At 48.9% G+C, this 17,598-nt stretch overlaps 2 protein-coding genes across 12 annotated transcripts in view; both read left to right on the plus strand.

Moving 5' to 3' along the window:
- The window catches only part of WRN (WRN RecQ like helicase), a 45,477-nt gene extending 29,832 nt beyond the window's left edge, over positions 1 to 15,645 (plus strand). For 6 of the 7 annotated variants that reach the window (XM_068153807.1, XM_068153812.1, XM_068153808.1 and 3 more), the window contains 15 exons: positions 824 to 916; positions 1,938 to 2,076; positions 3,247 to 3,417; positions 3,498 to 3,589; positions 4,653 to 4,728; positions 4,889 to 4,962; positions 6,923 to 7,001; positions 7,406 to 7,518; positions 8,399 to 8,513; positions 9,642 to 9,755; positions 10,266 to 10,428; positions 11,529 to 11,743; positions 12,344 to 12,415; positions 13,152 to 13,316; positions 15,503 to 15,645. In XM_068153807.1, the coding sequence (XP_068009908.1) occupies positions 824 to 916; positions 1,938 to 2,076; positions 3,247 to 3,417; positions 3,498 to 3,589; positions 4,653 to 4,728; positions 4,889 to 4,962; positions 6,923 to 7,001; positions 7,406 to 7,518; positions 8,399 to 8,513; positions 9,642 to 9,755; positions 10,266 to 10,428; positions 11,529 to 11,743; positions 12,344 to 12,415; positions 13,152 to 13,316; positions 15,503 to 15,625 (1,804 nt within the window). In that variant the 3' untranslated portion in view covers positions 15,626 to 15,645. The remainder of the gene's footprint in view (positions 1 to 823; positions 917 to 1,937; positions 2,077 to 3,246; positions 3,418 to 3,497; positions 3,590 to 4,652; positions 4,729 to 4,888; positions 4,963 to 6,922; positions 7,002 to 7,405; positions 7,519 to 8,398; positions 8,514 to 9,641; positions 9,756 to 10,265; positions 10,429 to 11,528; positions 11,744 to 12,343; positions 12,416 to 13,151; positions 13,317 to 15,502) is intronic. The other variant, XM_068153810.1, reaches the window with a different exon arrangement.
- Positions 15,646 to 15,948: 303 nt separating this feature from the next.
- The window catches only part of GTF2E2 (general transcription factor IIE subunit 2), a 29,745-nt gene continuing 28,095 nt past the window's right edge, over positions 15,949 to 17,598 (plus strand). Inside the window, exons 1-2 of one of the 5 annotated variants that reach the window (XR_010989253.1) lie at positions 15,949 to 16,054; positions 16,661 to 16,824. Coding sequence is in view for 3 of the 5 variants with exons in the window: in XM_068153816.1 (XP_068009917.1) it covers positions 16,665 to 16,824 (160 nt within the window). In the remaining 2 variants the exon portion in view is untranslated. The other 4 variants (XM_068153816.1, XM_068153817.1, XM_068153815.1 and 1 more) reach the window with 4 other exon arrangements.

Genomic DNA, 17,598 nt, shown 5'->3' on the forward strand with positions numbered 1-17,598 from the left:
GCAGCCCAGAAAGTCAATCAGATCCTGGGCTGCATCAGGAGAAGTGTGGCCAGCAGGGCAAGGGAGGTGATTCTCCCCCTCTGCTCAGCTCTGGGGAGACCCCACCTGGAGTACTGCCTCCAGTTCTGGAGCCCCTATTACAAGAGGGATCTGGAGGTGCTGGAAGGTGTCCAGAGAAGGGCCACAAGGATGAGCAGAACGCTGGAGCACCTCTCCTATGAGGACAGACTGAAGGAGTTGGGGCTGTTCAGTCTGCAGAAGAGAAGGCTCTGAGGTGACCTAATTGTGGCCTTCCAGTATCTGAAGGGGGCCTACAAGAAGGCTGGGGAGGGACTGCTCAGGATCTCAGGTAGTGATAGGACTAGGGGGAATGGAATGAAGCTGGAGGTAGGGAGATCCAGGCTGGAGGTGGGGAGGAAGTTCTTCCCCATGAGAGTGGTGAAGCCCTGGAATGGGTTGTCCAGGGGGGTGGTTGAGGCCCCAGCCCTGGAGGGGCTGGATGCCCAGGCTGGCTGAGGCTGTGGCCAGGCTGATCTAGTGTGGGGTGTCCCTGCCCATGGCAGGGGGGTTGGAACTAGATGATCCTTGTGGTCCCTTCCAACCCTGACTGATACTATAATACTACACACACATCCAATATTTCCTTATGTACTTTTCACCCCCTTCCCCCCCCCCCCCAACTTTCTCTTTAGAGGAATCAAGGCCAAATAATTGGCTCCCCGGTGAATTAATTAATGGTGCTGATTTCAACTCTGTTTTCTGCTATGAATTTAATGTGTAAATTCTTGCTCTTTTATTTAATTCCCTCTGCTCCCTGGGGTAGAATAATCCTGTCTCATTTTGAAGACAAACAGCTCCGAAAGGTTTCCTCTGGCATCATGGGCACGGAAGAATGCTGTGATAATTGCAGGTCCAGGTAAGCTTTCTCCCCTGAAGGCTGATGCAAGAGGTTGTGTTCTCTCAGGCTGATTTACAAGGCAAATTATCTGGAAGAATTGACTTTTTGAATGCATCTGATGGTGCAGATGTTCAGCCTGAAGTTTATCTTTGAACAACTGCCTCTAACCTCTGCCTAAAGAGTTGGAGCTCTGAGGCAGTTTGTAAGCTCTGAAGTTAGGCTGTGGGGGGGAAGTCTGTAAACAAAGTATGCTCAGAGTTCCTAAGAGTGGAAGTCTGAACCCTTTTAGGCTGTGAAATACTCTTTGGTTCATCACTTTTAAGCCCTGTTAGGTAATTAATCCCAAAAGGAAACGCTCATTTTTGTGTGTCTAAGGTTAAATTTGCAGAGTGTTAAGGGAGCTGTTCTCCTGTTACAGCATGTGTTGACATATGTTCCCTCCAGCATTGCAAGGGATCTCATTGATGTGCTGAAGGGAAGCCTGGGGTTCATAGTCACACAGAGGAGCACAAACACCTCCCTCAGTTTCCCCTGTCTGCCCTGAAGTCATGATAAAGGATTGGACACAAGGAGGAAGCTCTTCACAATGAGGGTGGTAAAACACTGGAACAGGTTGTCCAGAGGTGTGGTTGAGGCCCTGTCCCTGGAGGCATTCAAGATCAGACTGATCTAGTGGGAGGTGTCAAGTATTTGAAAGTGGGACAAAGGACTTTTCACTCTTTCCAGTGATGCTCAGGGATAGGCAGTAGGGCACAGAGCCCAGGAAGCTCCACCTAAACACAAGAAAAACCTTCTTTATGTTGAGGATTGCAGAGCTCTGGATCAGGCTGCCCAGAGAGGTTGTGGAGTTTTATTTTCTGGAGAGGTTCCAACCCCACCTGGACATTGTGAATCCTGGGCAAGCTGCTGTGGGTGACCTAGCTTTAGCAGCAGGGTTGGAGTGGCTGATCCCCAGAGGTGCCTTCCAACCCCACTATGCTGGGGTTCTGTGATTGGTATCTGTCTGTCTGTTACACTTCCTTTTCCTTGTGCCTTCCAGAGCCTCTCGTGCAGTCCCCAGCGACTCAGGGGGTGGTTTGCAGGACTTTGGGAAGCAGGCACATCAGCTGCTCTCTGCAGTGATTGCCACAGAAGAGAAGTTTGGAACCAGAGTTCCCATTCTGTTCCTCCGAGGGTCTGTAAGTGACAGTCAAGTTTTTGGTGTGTGTCCTGGGAGTGGAGGTGCTCTTAGTGTCCCTCTTCATTGATACACCAAACAATACCTGGATCTATGGAATGTGTGTACGCACTGAGAGACACTTAGTACCTTTTTCTTGGAGAGCTGAGTATCTGCAGAGGTTGTCTAGACCTTCTGAAGCTGTTCAGCACCACTTCCCATGCAGCAAGATACATGTCTTCTGCTCTGCTCTGGTGAGACCTCACTGGCACTGCTGTGTCCCGCTCTGGAGCCCTCAGCAGAAGGACATGGACCTGTTAGTGTGGGTCAAGAAAATGGCACAACATATTCAGAGGATGGACTACAAGCTGCACTAGGATGACTTTATTTGCTGCTCTGAATGTCTGAGTTGTTCCTCTGACCTCTTCCATATAAGAAGGGAGATATTTTAACAGCTCTGTGCTCTAAGTGTAGGTTTATCACAGAGTTACAGAATGGTAGGAGTTGGGAGGGACACTCTGGAGATCATGGAGTCCAATCCTCCTGCCAGAGCAGTCACCTAGGGCAGGTCACACAGGAACACATCCAGGTGGTTTTTGAAAGCTGCCCTGTGTGGTAGTTTTAGGCTGTGCCTAGGAAAACTTTTCAACCCACCACACCCTCACACTGAAAATGTTTTGACTTTTGTTCCTGTGGAGCCTCCCAGAGGAGGCTGCACCCATTGCCCCTTGTCCTGTCATTGGGCAGCACTGAGAACAGCCTAGTTCTATCCTCCCTCCTCTTGAGGACACACTCCTCACATCCCAGGTTTTTGTTTTACTGGTGTCTCAATCTGCTGCTGTGGATGAGAAGGGTCATTTAAGGAACTCCTCAAATGAAACCAAGTAGTTGGTTGAGAAAGCCACTTGAATTTTTGTTTCACTTACATATGCAGGAGGAAAAGTTAGACCTAAAGACTAGAAAGAAAAGCCAGAAGCAACAAGTGCAAAGAGGTCAATAGGCACCACCGTGGATCCTGTGACACCTCACAGGTCCTGGAGGCCTCCAGATACCCTGCTGAATGGCTTTGGTTGCCATCTTCATGGGATAATACTGAGACAAACATCTCAGTTTAGCAGCATAACTGCTTCCAGCTGGTTGTGGTGGAAGCTTTCTCTCAGAAGAGAAGTCTGACCAAGTCTTTCAATTTCAGGCCTCCCAACGCTTGTCAGAGGTATACCGAAGACACCCTCTCTTTGGTAAAGGAAAAGAGTGGCCTGAGAACTGGTGGAAGTTGCTCTGCCAACAGCTGATACTGGAAGGATTCCTCAAAGAAGTCCCTGGGCAGACTAAGTTTGCAACCACGTGCACGCTTACCCTGAAGGTACTTCTCAGTGTTGAAGCTACCCATGGAAAGCCGCTCTGAGCTATCTGTGGCTAAGCTGAATGGTTTCTTTCTTCCAGGGAAGAAACTGGCTGAAAACTTCATCTCCCTCAAATCCAACTCTTCTACTGGAGTCCAGTGAAGACCTTAATCTGCAGAGACCTTCTAGAAGGTATTTCTTGTGTTTTCTTGGGTGCTTTTTGATTAACTTAAATACAGATTGTCAGCTTCTGTAGCCTGCTTCTGGAGGGGACTAGGTTGGAGAGGAGACTTCAGTACCTCATTTGCACTAGATTCCTTTTTCTAGATGACTTGATCTTTCCCTTAGTGTCACAACACAAGAAATACCAGTGGGAATGCCTGGATAGACACCTCTGGTGTGAGAGCAGACTTCCAGTACCTGAAGGGGGATACAAGAAAGTTGGGGAGGAACATTTTCCAAGAGCTTGTGGTGATAGGAGGAGAGGGAATGGATTGAAGCTGGAAGAGGGGAGATTTAAGACTGAAGAAAGAAATTCTTTATTCTTTATCCCTTAAAAAAGGGATGTGGAGGTGCTGCAAGGTGTCCAGAGAAGGGCCACAAGGATGATCAGAGGGCTGGAGCACCTCTCCTGTGAGGACAGACTGAAGGAGTTGGGGCTGTTAAGTCAGGAGAAGAGAAGGCTCCGAGGTGACCTAATTGTGGCCTTCCACTATCTGAAGGGGGCTACAGGAAGGCTGGGGAAGGACTTCTCAGGATGTCAGGTAGTGATAGGACTAGGGGGAATGGAATGAAGCTGGAGGTGGGGAGGTTCAGGCTGGAGGTGAGGAGGAAGTTCTTCCCCATGAGAGTGGTGAAGCACTGGAATGGGTTGTCCAGGGAGGTGGTTGAGGCTCCATCCTTGGAGGTGTTTAAGGCCAGGCTGGATGAGGCTCTGGCCAGGCTGATCTAGTGTGGGGTGTCCCTGCCCATGGCAGGGGGGTTGGAACTAGCTGATCCTTGTGGTCCCTTCCAACCCTGACTGATACTATGATACTATACTATGAGGGTGGGGAGGCACTGGAACAGGTTGCCCAGGGAGGTTGTGGATGCACCTCCTTGGAGGATGAGGCCTTGAGAAACCTGGGCTAGTGGAAGGTATCCCTGCTGATGGCAGGGGGATGGAGCTAGATGGTCTTCAAGGTCCCTTCCAGCTGAAAGCATTCTGTGATTCTATGCATTGGACTTGATTAAGATCTGATTAATTCTACTCCAGCAGCAGACCTGGACCTCTGCTCCAAACACGAAGCTCCCCAGATGTGAAAGGAACAAAGCAGTCACCAGGCAAGCAGGTCTGTGTGAGGACACCTCCTTCCCTACTCTGTGCTCCAGCCTTGCTCACATTCAAATCTTGCAAGGGTATCATGGTGTCACAGATGGCTGTTTTGCTGCTGACAGCAACTTGAGAAACCCTGGGAAATAAACATTTCTGTTCTGATTTTTTTTTCATAGATGTCTCTGTATGAAATGTTTTCATATGACAGAAAAGGTACAAATTCTCCAAGCAGCAGTAATGTGCTTCACAGGTACAGTGTTCTAAATTACACCACAATTGTCTGGGTTTCACACTTAGCAGGGAGAGTGGTTGTAGGATGATCAGTCAGCATTTGTCTGTGGGAACTGGTTGTAAAACTGCTTTTGGTGTCAGGCTTGATGAGGTTCTGAGCAACCTGATCTAGTTGGGGATTCAAGACGGACAGATTGCATTAGCTTGAAAGGGACACTCAAAGGTCATCTTGTCCAACCTCCTCTGCAGTCAGCAGAGACATCTCCCACTGGATCAGGCTACATCAAGCCTGACCTTGAATGTCTCCAGGGGTGGGGCCTCAACCACATCCCCTGGCAAACTGTTGCACTATTTCATCAGTCTCATTGTGAAGAGCTTCCTCCTGATGTCCAACCTGCTGCAATTTCAAACCTTGTCCTCATCCTATCACCACAAACCCTTCTAAACAGTCCCTCCCAAGCCTTCCCCTAGGTCCCCTTCTCTGCTTACTTCAGGGAGGTTGGACTAGCTGACCTTTTGAGATCAACTCCAACCCACTGCGTTCTGTGATCCTAACTGTTGAACTTTCTCACTGCTATTACTTCAAATCCAAGAAAGAAAAGTAGCAGATGTTGATAAAAGGAAAGAATTTTTGACAGTGAGGGTGGTGAGACACTGGACCAGGCTGCTCAGGGAGGTCATGGATGTCCCATCCCTGGGGGGTTCAAGGCCAGGTTGGATGAGGCCTTGAGCAACCTGGGCTAGTGGGAGGTCTCCCTAGCCATGGCAGGGGGGTTGAACCTGGATGATCTGTGGGGTCCCTTCCAATCCAAACCATTCTGTGACTCTATGAAAAATGGAGCAATAGTGCATTTAGACTGGCCCCATGGTTTAAGCCTTAGTGATGGTTGAAACTAATGGATTTGAATTTGTGATGGTTGAAAGAAATGGAGAACAGGGTTATGGAGAACAGGGTTATGGAGAACAGGATTATTTCAACCCAGTTTGCAAATAGCTGAGTCACAAGGTGTTAGGTGACAGGTTGGACTTGATGATCTCTGAGGTCTTTTCCAACCTTATTGATTCTATGGTAGTTCAGGTACAAGAACAACAAAAAAATGTGACAAAGTTGTGACTCTTAAAGCTGGCAGAACCAAACATGTGCCTTGTGCAGGGCTTGTAAGAGGGCAGGTAGGTTTCTGCCTTTCTTCACCAGTCTGGAGAAGACTGAGATCAAGTTGAGGCTCCCTCAGGTCAAGTAATTTGTTTCCTGACTGCTGTGGTGCTTCAGATTAAACCCACCTTGCATTTCTGAGCAGTTCAGGTCCTCCTCCAGGCATACAGCTTGATTCTCCCATCCACAGGAAAATAGGATGTGTCACTTGAGCTGAATAATTGCCACTGTAGCCATGTGAAGGGAAAAAAAAATCATTTCAGGGACAGCTACAAAGTATTATTTCACACTTTGCTTAGGAAATGATGCTCTTATTACAGCCTGTCTGCTAACAGATCTCTCAGTACAATCATAGCAGTCTAATTTAGGGTAATTGTCCCAAAATGCATGAGCCCATGGACTGGTGACTGTGGTGCTGCTCTCTAGGCAGACATGCTTAGTGGTAGCTAGTTCTGCTCACAGCACAGCAGCAATTGTCCTTGCCACTGATGTTTTGGAAGTTAATAACTCTTTTTTTGGCCAGGATCAGTGTTAGCATTCTTCCACCAAACTGCAATTACACCTGCTTGGGCTTTGTACAGGAAGAGGCTGGTTTTAAGCTATAGAACCAGACAGAGGAATTTTGTTACCTTTAGGGATGCTGCTAATTCTGCCCCAACCAGCATCAAGGCCTGTGAGAGTGCACAAAGTGCCAGAGCACAGTCTGATGGTGCTGTCAGAGCAGGCAAAATGAGCAGAGCTGCTGTTCTCCCACAGCCTTGTGCCACACTCATGAACAAATTGAGCTAACAGGAGGTTTGTGTCACGCTGCTTTCTTGTCTGTTAGTGTTGCAGAGCGCTCGCCACTGAGGAGATCACCTCTGAAGCCCCCAGAACCTGTTTCATCACAAGAAAAAAAACTAGAGGTGAGCTTTTTGGAAGAGATGATGTCTGTGGAATACACAGAATCATAGAATGGTAGGGGTTGGAAGGGACCTCGGGAGGATCCAGAGGGGGTGGAGTCACCATCCCTGGAGGCGTTCAAGAAAGTGTGGCCGTGGCACTTGGGGATGTGGTTTAGTGGCCATGGTGGTGTTGGGTTGCTGGTTGGACTGGGTGATCTTAGAGGGTTTTTCCAACCAAAACAATTCTATGATTTAGTTTGGCTTAGTTTAGATGTCTATGGTTTAGTGGCAGACTTGGCACTATTAGGTCATAGAGTCCAACTGCAAGCCTTAAGGGTCTTTCCCAACCTAAAGGATTCTGTGATGCTATCCCTGTGTGAGTGATCTAGAGCTGCTTCATGAGCATTTGGCTCTCTGCTTCACAGGCTGCTCTGTATGGCAAGTTGCTGACTGCTAGACAGAAGGTAGCTAATGAGAAGGTAATTCCTCCAGCTGTCTTGGCAACCAATAAGATCCTGGTGGAGATGGCCCGGCTAAGGTAAAGGCAGCAGGGGTGCATGTAGTACAACCTGAGTCGCTTGCAAGCCAAGTGTCAAAGCCCCTTTCTGATGCTTTTTGTGGTGGAGGAGCAGCTCCTCCTGAGGATCTTGATCTGCTCTAATCCCCTTGGAGACCACTGACTGGTGTAATTTAAACTGTTACTGACTTCAGACTTGCTTCTTCACTCTAGCTCTTAGTAAAATGACCCCAAATAACACCTGGGGCTTTGTATTCAAACCTCCTGTCAAGCTGACCACTCAGAGGAGGGGGGGGGGGAAATGTATTTTCTATTAATCTTTACCTTTCCATCTGCTTCTCCCAGATGTTCTAATCATGTTAATATGCCCTTATCTTGCTAAGGGTCAGCTACAGGTCAGGAGCTGTCCCTTACCCTGGGTAACTCTGGAGTGTAAAAGAGTAAACACAATTTACTGTTGCTCTCAACTGCTGGAAAAGGAAGAAATCCAGCATTTTTTTGCCTCATTGAGAGGGTGTTGTGAGGCAGCTCAGCTGGTAATGTATCTAAAGTGCCTTCCCTGGCTACTGAAAGGCACTAGACACTCCTATTTTTGGAATGTGTGTGTTGTTTCATGGAAGAGCTCTGGGCTTATGTGCTCTTGGGAGGTAAAAAGTAGATAAAGGGACGTGGTAAGCTGGTCCTCCAAAGTATTAAGCAGCAAACTTGCTGTGGTCAAGCTTTGTGATTCAGAAGCACCAAGAGTGGACTGCATTAGTTGCAGGGATGAGGACACAGTGATAACATTTTCAAGTTTTGACTCATAGATGCATAGCCCAAGTTTGTGCCATTCACAGACACTTGATGTTCAGAGCACTGGCACAGGACCTCTCCATGGCTTTTATTATTCATCCTAAACCAGGCCTACAACTGTGGAGAACGTGAAGAGAATTGATGGTGTGTCTGAAGCAAAATCTACCATGCTGGTCCCTCTCCTGGCTGAAATTAAGGACTTCTGCCAAGCAAATGGCTTGCAGGTATGACTTGCTGAAGTCTCTGCTGCTTTGTAACAACCTTACAGACATGAGTTTGGTCTGCAGCTGTCAGATTTCTCCTTCAGCTTGTCCTGGTCACAGCTATTCCATCCAAGCGTGGTAGTGGCACTTGTTAGCCTTGCACACAAGCAGGGCTTTGAAATGTGGATGTGCTCCTTGGCAATGAGACTGGGACCTGACTGATGTTCTGGATTGCTGTGGGCATCTTTAAAGTCCAGAACATCATTCTAAAGGTCACTTATCTGGCCAGGCTGAGTGACCAACAGGTGCTGTATGGTTGGGAGCTTACAGCTAGGTATTGTGATTTGGGGTTGGGAGGCCAAAGGCTTTCCTTCAGCATGGACTTGGAGGGCAGGGCTTTGTTTCCTCCAAGTTTCTCCTTAGCAGACTGGCAGATGACCTTTTCTTTCCACCTGCTGGAGATACTCACAGTTAATTTGTAACTGTGTCTTTCAGTAGAGTGACTCTCAGTCACTGTGTTGAGAGACACCACTACAGAGGGGCCATAGAGCAGAGAGTTAGAGGAATTATGAAGCAATTTTGCTTCAGGGATCTTAATTTCTATGTAAACCTACAGTTAAAGGCATTGATCCAGTCTAGGAAGCAGGTAGAGCAGCAATCCTACTTCTCTGTAATGCTTGAGAAAACTCTGTGAAGCTTTTTGGCCTCACAGAAAGCTGTTAGGATGTAGGAATGGGAACCAAACCCTTTCCTAGTTTATTCTCAAGATGTGCTGAGCAAAAGATAAAAACAACTGGGAGGAGTTTCCCATGCCAAGCAGCCAACTGAATGCCAGAGCTTGATCTGTAATGAGCAACACCTAAGAAGCTGTCTTGACCCAGACACTGGCTTTCTGGTTAGTGGTTTTTTATTTTGCAAGGCCTCTGGACAGTCCCATGCTTGGTTTAAGATGGGAATTATGTGGCTGTTCATCTGGATTCCTTCTTTGCTTTGGTGTTTTGTGGAACATGGACTTGTGGTCAAACCCAAGCTCCATAGAGATGAATGGTTCCATTTTTAGGCTCTTGCAGATAACTTCAGGTAATGGGAGGCTGATCCATTGGGTGTTGCTGGAGTAGAATTCTCCTCAATCCTCTTTTTCTGCCTTAGACTGATGCCTTCCCCACACCTGGATTTAAAGGTCAGAAGGAAACATCTTCAAGAGCCCTCTCTCCCTCAGAGCATGTCACATATATCCTGTTCCATGAGAAAAATCTCTCTGTGGTAAGCTTTTGCCTGTGGAGATCTCTTCCTCTTTGAAAGCTGAGGTCAGCTGCATCACAGCTATTTAGCAGGAGGCATCTGAGGCTGTGGGCCAGAAATCTCATGAAGGAGGAGCTGGGTTGATCTGTTTCCTTTGTGGCTGAAGTTTCTGGGATTCAGCTGCCCCAGGGTGGAAGGGGGTGGTACCAAGTGCTGTGACGTGAGTTGTGAGCAATAGTGAGCCTCTGAGGTGGTCACAGCACCCTGCCTCTGTAGAACCTCCCTTCACCTGAAGTAACCTCAAGCTTAGCTGTTGCACTCAAGCTATGAAGTAGTAACCTCAAGAGATGCTCTGTACAAGCTGGAGGTAAATACTGAGAGTGATGAAGGGTTCTGGGGAGCTTTGTTGCACTACTCTTTGTGAGTATCCCCTCTTTGCTTTTGGGGAGTGGGGGGTGGCCAGGTTGGGAGGTTTTGGTTGTGTTTCAGACACTTGAGCCACCTGAATTTCTTTTGCATTTGTTTCCCTAGAGGACTATAAGTGAGACCAGATCTTTGCCTCTTTCTGTGGTTGGCACTCACCTGCTCCAGGCAATGAAAGCTGGCTACCCTGTCAACCTGCAGCGAGCAGGACTGACCCCTGAAGTCCAACAGATCATTGCTGATGTCATCCATAATCCTCCCATTAACTCAGGTGAGCATCACAGCTCTTTTCTGAAGCCTCTCATGACAGTGGCATCCAGATAAAGGAAGGCAAACCTGACAGCTCAGCTGCTGCTTCAGGCCTGTGGCAAGGTAGAGCATGGCAATGCCAGGGTCATGGCTTTCCTATCAAGATTATGTTGTGAAATAAAGCAATTGTCATTCATTAAAAAGCAGCACAGAGCAGCCCCTTACAAATCCTGCCACTCAGATGTATGGATGTTGGAAAGATTCACTCTTCATTCTCTATTTCCCCAAGTGTTTCTGGAAAAACATCAGCCTGGCCAAGTCTTTCTGTAGGTACTGGAGTCTACACAAAATAGAGTGAAGAGGTGGAGAATCTCCTCAGTGCAACTTCTCTGCAAGATATTTCTTCATGATAAGGAGGCTGAGAAATGCAAGAAGTGATCCTGATGTTGCAGGACAGTTTGTGTGAGCACAGATGAGGTCCAGTTCTGGGCCTCTCAGTTCAAGAAGGACCTCAGGGAACTGCTTGAAAGAGTCCAGAGCAGAGCCACGAAGATGCTGAAGGCAGTGGAACATCTCCCTGCGAGGACAGGATGGGGGAGCTGGGGCTCATTAGCTTGCAGCAGAGGAGCCTGAGGGATGAAGATGTGCAGGGCATTGTCAGGAGGACAGAGCCAGGTTTGCTCAGTGATGTCCAGTGACAGCACAAGGGGCACTGGGGGCAAGCTGGAGCGGAGGAGATGCCACAGGGACAGAAGGGAAAACTTATTCACTATGAGGGTGCTGGAGCCCTGGAGCAGGCTGCCCAGAGAGGTTGTGGAATCTCCTTCTCTGCAGACATTCCAAACCCACCTGGATGTGTTCCTGTGTGAGCTGCCCTGGGTGATCCTGCTCTGGCAGGGGAGTTGAACTGGGTGATCTTTGGAGGTCTCTTCCAGCCCCTACCTTTCTGTGAGGTGGGGATTTATCCCATGAGCTTATGAACTGTTTTCTTACAAGTCAAACGCATACACTGGTTTCTTTTTCAGTCTTTTCCATACCTTAATCTATCCTGTGCTTTAATGAGGTATGAGGATTCAAACCCAGTTAATGTTGGTTGTGGTTGGTTGTTTTTTTTCCCCCAAGACACCAGCAAAATTCAAGCAATCAGAAAACTTGTTCCAGGACATATTGAAACCTATCTCATCAGCATGACCGTGGCACTGTTGGAGAAAAAGGGTAGAGAGAAATCTCAGGATGGCTCAAGTGTCAAAAGGATGTTGGTGTGGTCAGATGAGCAGCAGAAAAAGTCAGGAGCAGATCAAGCAGGCAAGGAAGATGCCTCATGGAGTGAAAACCAGGTTAGTAATAGAAGGTATAAGATCATCTCTACCCTAGTAAGTCCTGGACTTGCAGCCCAGGCACATGAAAGTCCACAACCACAGTTTAATAGTGACCTCAGAGAAGGGGTGAACATTTTTTTTGCTGTTGTCTAACCCTTTGGGATGTCTTCTGTAGAATCCTGCATTTACAGGAGCTGAGGCAGGAGAGGAAAAGCTGAAATCCAAAGTGCTCCCCAGTGTGAAAATCTTTAAGCTGGATCCTTCATAGCCAGATTGATTTGTGTCTTGCAGCCCTGAGTGCTGTTTGGTTTCTCTGTATCTGAGCCTTCCTTTTCCTGAACTTGACCTCCTGGCACTCTAATTGCATGAGCTCTAATTACTTTTCTTTCTGCTCCTGTTAGCTGCTGGAGCTAATAACAGAATGAGATGCTATTAGAAATCAAATTAATACTCTACAAATGAGTAGACTGCAAATCAAAAGCTAATCCAAATAGTCTTCATTTACTCCTCCTTCAGAAGATATCCTGATTCCAATAATTCCCTGTAGCAAACAGCTTTTCAGTCTGCTAATGAACACTCTTGGATTTTGACAGCCTTGCATTGCTGCTGCTTTTACAGGGTAATTTGAGCAATCCAACATTGAAGGAAGGAGCAGAGAAAACCCATCTGCAAGTGGTGCCTTCGCCTTTGGTAAGCAGCTGCTCCTGCTGTAAGAAGGCACGTGGCAGACTTGCCATGAGTGATGCTCTTGGTAACACCCAAGATCTGGAGCTGATCCAAAAATCTCACCTTGGCTCTTCTAGCCTCTGACCAGCAGCATTATGTAGAAGTCAGCAGTGTGCCCCAAGTGCCTTTTTCTTAACTGAAACTTCTGCTGCAAAACCACACTTGACAACACACCACTTGAGTTGGGAGCAAGGATTTTGAGTTCTCAGGGCCATGGGGATGGAGGAAATAGTGTTCCCCACTGCACAAAATATCCAAGTTCCAGTTCCCTTGTGTTTGAATTGGATGTACTTCACATTTTGTGATGGAGTAGATCAGAAACAGCTGGTGAACAAAACTAGAAATGGGTAGATGCAGATTAGATGTTAGGAAGAAGTTCTTCCCCATGAGGGTGGTGAGAGCCTGGCACAGGTTGCCCAGGGAGGTGGTGGAAGCCTCAGCCCTGGAGATTTTTAAGGCCAGGCTGGATGTGGCTGTGAGCAACCTGCTGTAGTGTGAGGTGTCCCTGCCCATGGCAGGGGGGTTGGAACTAGATGATCCTTGAGGTCCCTTCCAACCACAACAATTCTATGATCTCCCTAAGCAGAGGTGTTAGAACTGTGTTTACAATTACAAACTCCTTTCCCTCCACACCACACAGCCTTTGCATTGAATCTGGTTTGTGCAGACTCAGGCTTTAATACTGTTATCCCTATAACAGCCAGCTTCCTCAGTGTCATGTGGAAAGGCCACCCAGCTCACAGCTGACAGCCAGGCAGGCAGCAGAGGGGCAGCAGGCCACCCAAGACCCATCGCCTTGGCCTCCTGGAATCAGTCTGCCCTCAGTCGTGATGAGGAGAAGCTGTTTGCTGACTCTCAGCCAAAGGTGAGCTCTGTGCCAGCAGCAGAGGATTGGGATGATGATCTTTAACAAAACAAAATCCCACCTTCTGCCAGAGTTCTTTACTCTGGCCAAAAACCTTGGTCTGGATTACCAGATACCTTCTCTTGTTCATCTCCTTGCTACTGTGACAGCACACTGCTTTCACTGCCCAAACAAGATGGCCTCTTCAACAAGAGTAAGTGTAGAGTCCTACACCTGGGGAGGGACCAACTTCATGCACAAGTACAGATTAGGGGTTGGTCTGCTGCAAAGCAGCTCTGTGCAGAAGTCCTGGTGGACAACCAATTATCCATGTGGCAGCAACGTGCCTGTGTGGCCAAGAAAGCCAATGGTCTCCTGGGGGGTGTTAAGAGTGTGGTCAGCAGGTCAAGGGAGGTTTTCCTTCCCCTCCACTCTGCCCTGGTGAGACCACATCTGCAGTATTTGGTCCAGTTCTGGGCTCTCCAGTTCAAGAGGCCAGGGATATAGTGGAGAGAGTCTAATGGAGGCTACAAGGATGCTGAAGGGAGTGGAACCTCTGTGTGATGAGAGATCTGGGGCTGGTTAGGCTGGGGAAGAGAAAACTGAGAGGGGATCTCATCCGTGTTTACAAATATCTGAGGGGTGGTGTCCAAAAGAAGGGGCCAGGCTCTTTTTGGTGGTGTCCTGCAATAGGACAAGGGGCACTGGACACCAACTGGAACCCAGGAAGCTCCACCTCAACATGAGGAGAAACTTCTGTGCTGTGAGGGTGCTGGAGCCCTGGAGCAGGCTGCCCAGAGAGGTTGTGAAGTCTCCTTCTCTGGAGCCTTTTCCTGTGTGACCTGCTCTAGGTGACCCTGCTTTGGCAGCTGGGTGGACTTGATCTCCAAAGACCCCTTCCACCCCCACACTGCTCTGTGGTTCTGTGAAATATGCCACAGCCATCAGCCTGCTCCAGAGAGATCATCCCCCAGTAAATCATGTCAGCCATCTAGTGGCAGATGCTTCCAGCACTTCAGGAGGAGGTTTGGCTCCCTTTTTACATTCTCAGATAGAGCTGTGTGAGATTTTTACTCTGATCCCATTAGGGATTTTTGCAGTGGTTGCATGAGCATACAAATAGTGCTTCTGAAAGGAGCTTGTGTGGGCTGACCAGCACTAATTGCTGTACAGCTTGCTTCAGTTTGAAGCTGTGAATGTAAAGCATGCTGCAGACAAATGAGTGTTCATGGTCTAGTCAGCACTGGCTGTAACTCCTAAGCAGCAGAGTGGGTGCCTTATTCAAACACAACATATCTTTATCTTTTGGGCTGTTGATGTTAACTTCAGAGAACTTCCAGAACATCATTTCCAATCAAAGCCCCTTTATTGTGACACAGGAACAAAGCATGAGCAGTGTCATGGTCCCTGCACCCTTCCTGCTTCACCCAAGTTTGGGCTGGGAGCCCTGGAGTGGGGTACATACCTCTTGATGGTGTTGCATTGCAGCAACCTCTCTGCTGGCTGTAGATTGGTGGTCCTGATACATTTTGTTTCCAGGGCAGCTTGCCAACACTGTCCATCCTGAGAGGAACCTCTCAGCAGAGATATTTGGTCCCCCATAGTTTAAAATGCCATGGGTGAAGGATGAGCAGAAACCCAGTTACCTCCTAGCTTAAAGGAACTTTGTGTTGCCATAGCATCACTTCCCACCACAGTGCAAGAGGTGCACCCACCAGTCATGGAGACCAATGAATGTTCCCTCTTCTTGGGTGGTTTCAGTTCTTGCAGAAGGGAAATGTGCCTTGCACAGCTGGTGACAGGCCCCCACTGCTGGTGTTTGGGTTCCAGTTGCTCTTTCTCAAGCAGCTGTACTAATGATTTATCCCTGGTTTGGGGCAGCAGCTTTTCCTTCCTCCCTTGGGGTATGGTTTTTTTCACAGGTCAAGCTGAGGAGTTGCAGTTTCTTTCTTGCCTTGACAGCTGAGGTTGGGGTTTGTTTAAAGTTAATCCTTAAAGGTAACAGGTAGAGGTGTGTCAATGTCCTTTGCTGGCTCAGGTCAAACATCATTTCCCAGCCTTGGCTCTTGGCTGAGTCTGAACAAGGTTTTTAAGGGAGCCATAAGCTTTCCACTACTACTGGTGGCAGTTTTTGTCGTCTGATGAGCTCTGTAAATTAACCACTCCACTACCTGCCTTTTCCAACATCTTTTGTTTCTTTCTTCCAGAGCATACCTGCTCCTTTTAAGAGGAAGGTGCCAGAATGGTTTAGAACCTCAGCAGAAGCAGTTCTACCTCCAACCCAGCCGAAGAAATCCAAAACAGAGGCCAAAAAAGGCATTTTTCGTTGAATAGAGAAATGAAGTTTTAATTTTTTTTCAGTCTCTTTCACATTTTTTGTGAGGAAAATTACTTCCCTGGCGCCGTTTGACTGCGTCTGCTTCACACGGGCGGCCTGCAGCTGCCCCTCGCCTAACCTCCGGGGCTTTATTATTTTTTTTTATCCTGTATAAAATTTATTATTATTAAAAAAAATATATTAAACAAACCCGCGGCTCGTTCTCGGCGCAGGGAGGGGTCGACGGAAGGGTTAACGGGGGGGTTGAGGGCGGGGGTTAATGGCGGGCGCTAAGGGCGGGCTCTTGGCGCGTCGCCCTGACAACGGCGCGCCCACTTCCGGGGCGGGGCGGCGAGTCGCGCGGGGGCTGCCGGGAAGGCGGCATGGGCCAATAGGCGGCGAGCGGCGGTGCACGGCCTGCGCCTCGCGCTCCGGCGGGCGGGTGAGGGAGCGCGCGGCGGCGGAAGCCGGGGGGCGGCGGCGGCGGGGGGTAGGTGTGAGCCCCCCCGCCTGGTACGGGACAGGCCCGGGGAAGGGAGAGAGGAAGGTCTCCGGCGTGGGAGGGTCAGAGGGCCGGCTTCTCAAGGCCCCTGCCCGCCGCCGGCAGTGGTGCCCCGTCCCGCGGTGCCGCCGATGTCGTTAAGCGGCAGGGTAGCGAGGGGCGCGCGCCCTCGGGTTGGTTCGCGGGTGTGCGGTTGTCAGGCTGGCAAAGTTTCCTGGTCTGTGGGTGTCACGAGAGCTCCTTGTTAACGTGAGGTGCCTGTCAGGCAGCCGGTGGGTGCCGGGGCTCGGTGTGAGGCCGTGGGGCGTCCCCGGTGCTTTCCCACGTCGGTGCGGCTGTGAGGGCTGGTCGCGAAATCGCTTTCCCTACCTTCTTGGGCCTTAAAGTGGGGGTCTGGCACTAACTCCCCAGCCTCTCAAAGTCGCTGCGGAGGAAGAGAAGGGTACAAGCAAACAAACGATTTCGTAAGCAGCTATCCCTGCTCTTCAGTAACTTCCGACCTTCTAAGTGCTGTTTCTTGCCTTCTTCCTCCACTTCCCCTAACAGAATTATGGATCCGAGCTTACTGAGGGAGCGAGAGCTGTTCAAAAAGCGTGCCCTCTCCACACCAGCGGTAGAAAAACGTCCAGCGCCATCTTCCGACTCCTCTTCCAAAAAGAAGAAAGCCAAGGTAGAGCAAGGAGGCTCCTCGAGCTCAAAGCAAAACACAGGTTGGTGAAAGTCTCCTGCTCGACAGCTGTTCAGTGTGTTCCACCACCAGCCTCTTAAGATGCTGGTAGCAGCCTGTCTGTGAACTTTGGTAGTGGCTGTTGTCATCCTTTCTCTTAAATTGGCTTTTCTTGTGTAGAAATTCCCTTGCACAAGGGGAAAATCCCACTTCTGCTACCACCTGTGCACATCAGGCCTCCTCCTGTGACTTGTTTGCTGTTGCTCAGTTGGAGGAATTGCTGCTGCCAAAATATTTGTGTGAAGCCAAGCTTTGATTTGTGGATTTCTGTGCTTGCTGGACCCACAGGACAAACAGTAACAGTGGTCTGGTTGTTCTCTCTGTCTTTCTTGCAAGAGAGGGCCTAAAACTTAACTTTGTTAACTGTAAGTCACAGGCTGTCCATCCATGAGGTGGGTTTCACAATTTAAGTCATCTACAACTTATGTCTGAGCTACTAGAAAGAATCCAGGAGAGGCTGTGAGGATGCTGAGGGGACTGAAGCATCTCTGCTTCAGGCTGAGAGACCTGGGACTGTTAAGCCTGGAAAAGAGCAGCCTGAGAGGGAATCTGACCAAGTGGGGTGCAAGAGGATGGAACCAGACTCTTTCAGTAGTGCCCAGTGATAGGACAAGGGGCAGTGGGCACAAACTGGAACCCAGGAGGTTCCATCTGAACAGGAGGAGAAAATTCTTTGCTGTGAGGTTGCCAGAGCCTTGGAGCAGACTGCTCAGAGAGGTTGTGGAGTCTTCTCCTCTGGAAAGATTCCAAACCTGCC

The sequence above is a fragment of the Melanerpes formicivorus genome, unplaced genomic scaffold, assembly GCF_026170545.1.
Source record: "Melanerpes formicivorus ecotype bairdi unplaced genomic scaffold, bMelFor1.0.p_v2 SCAF_27, whole genome shotgun sequence".
Lineage (NCBI taxonomy): Eukaryota > Metazoa > Chordata > Aves > Piciformes > Picidae > Melanerpes > Melanerpes formicivorus.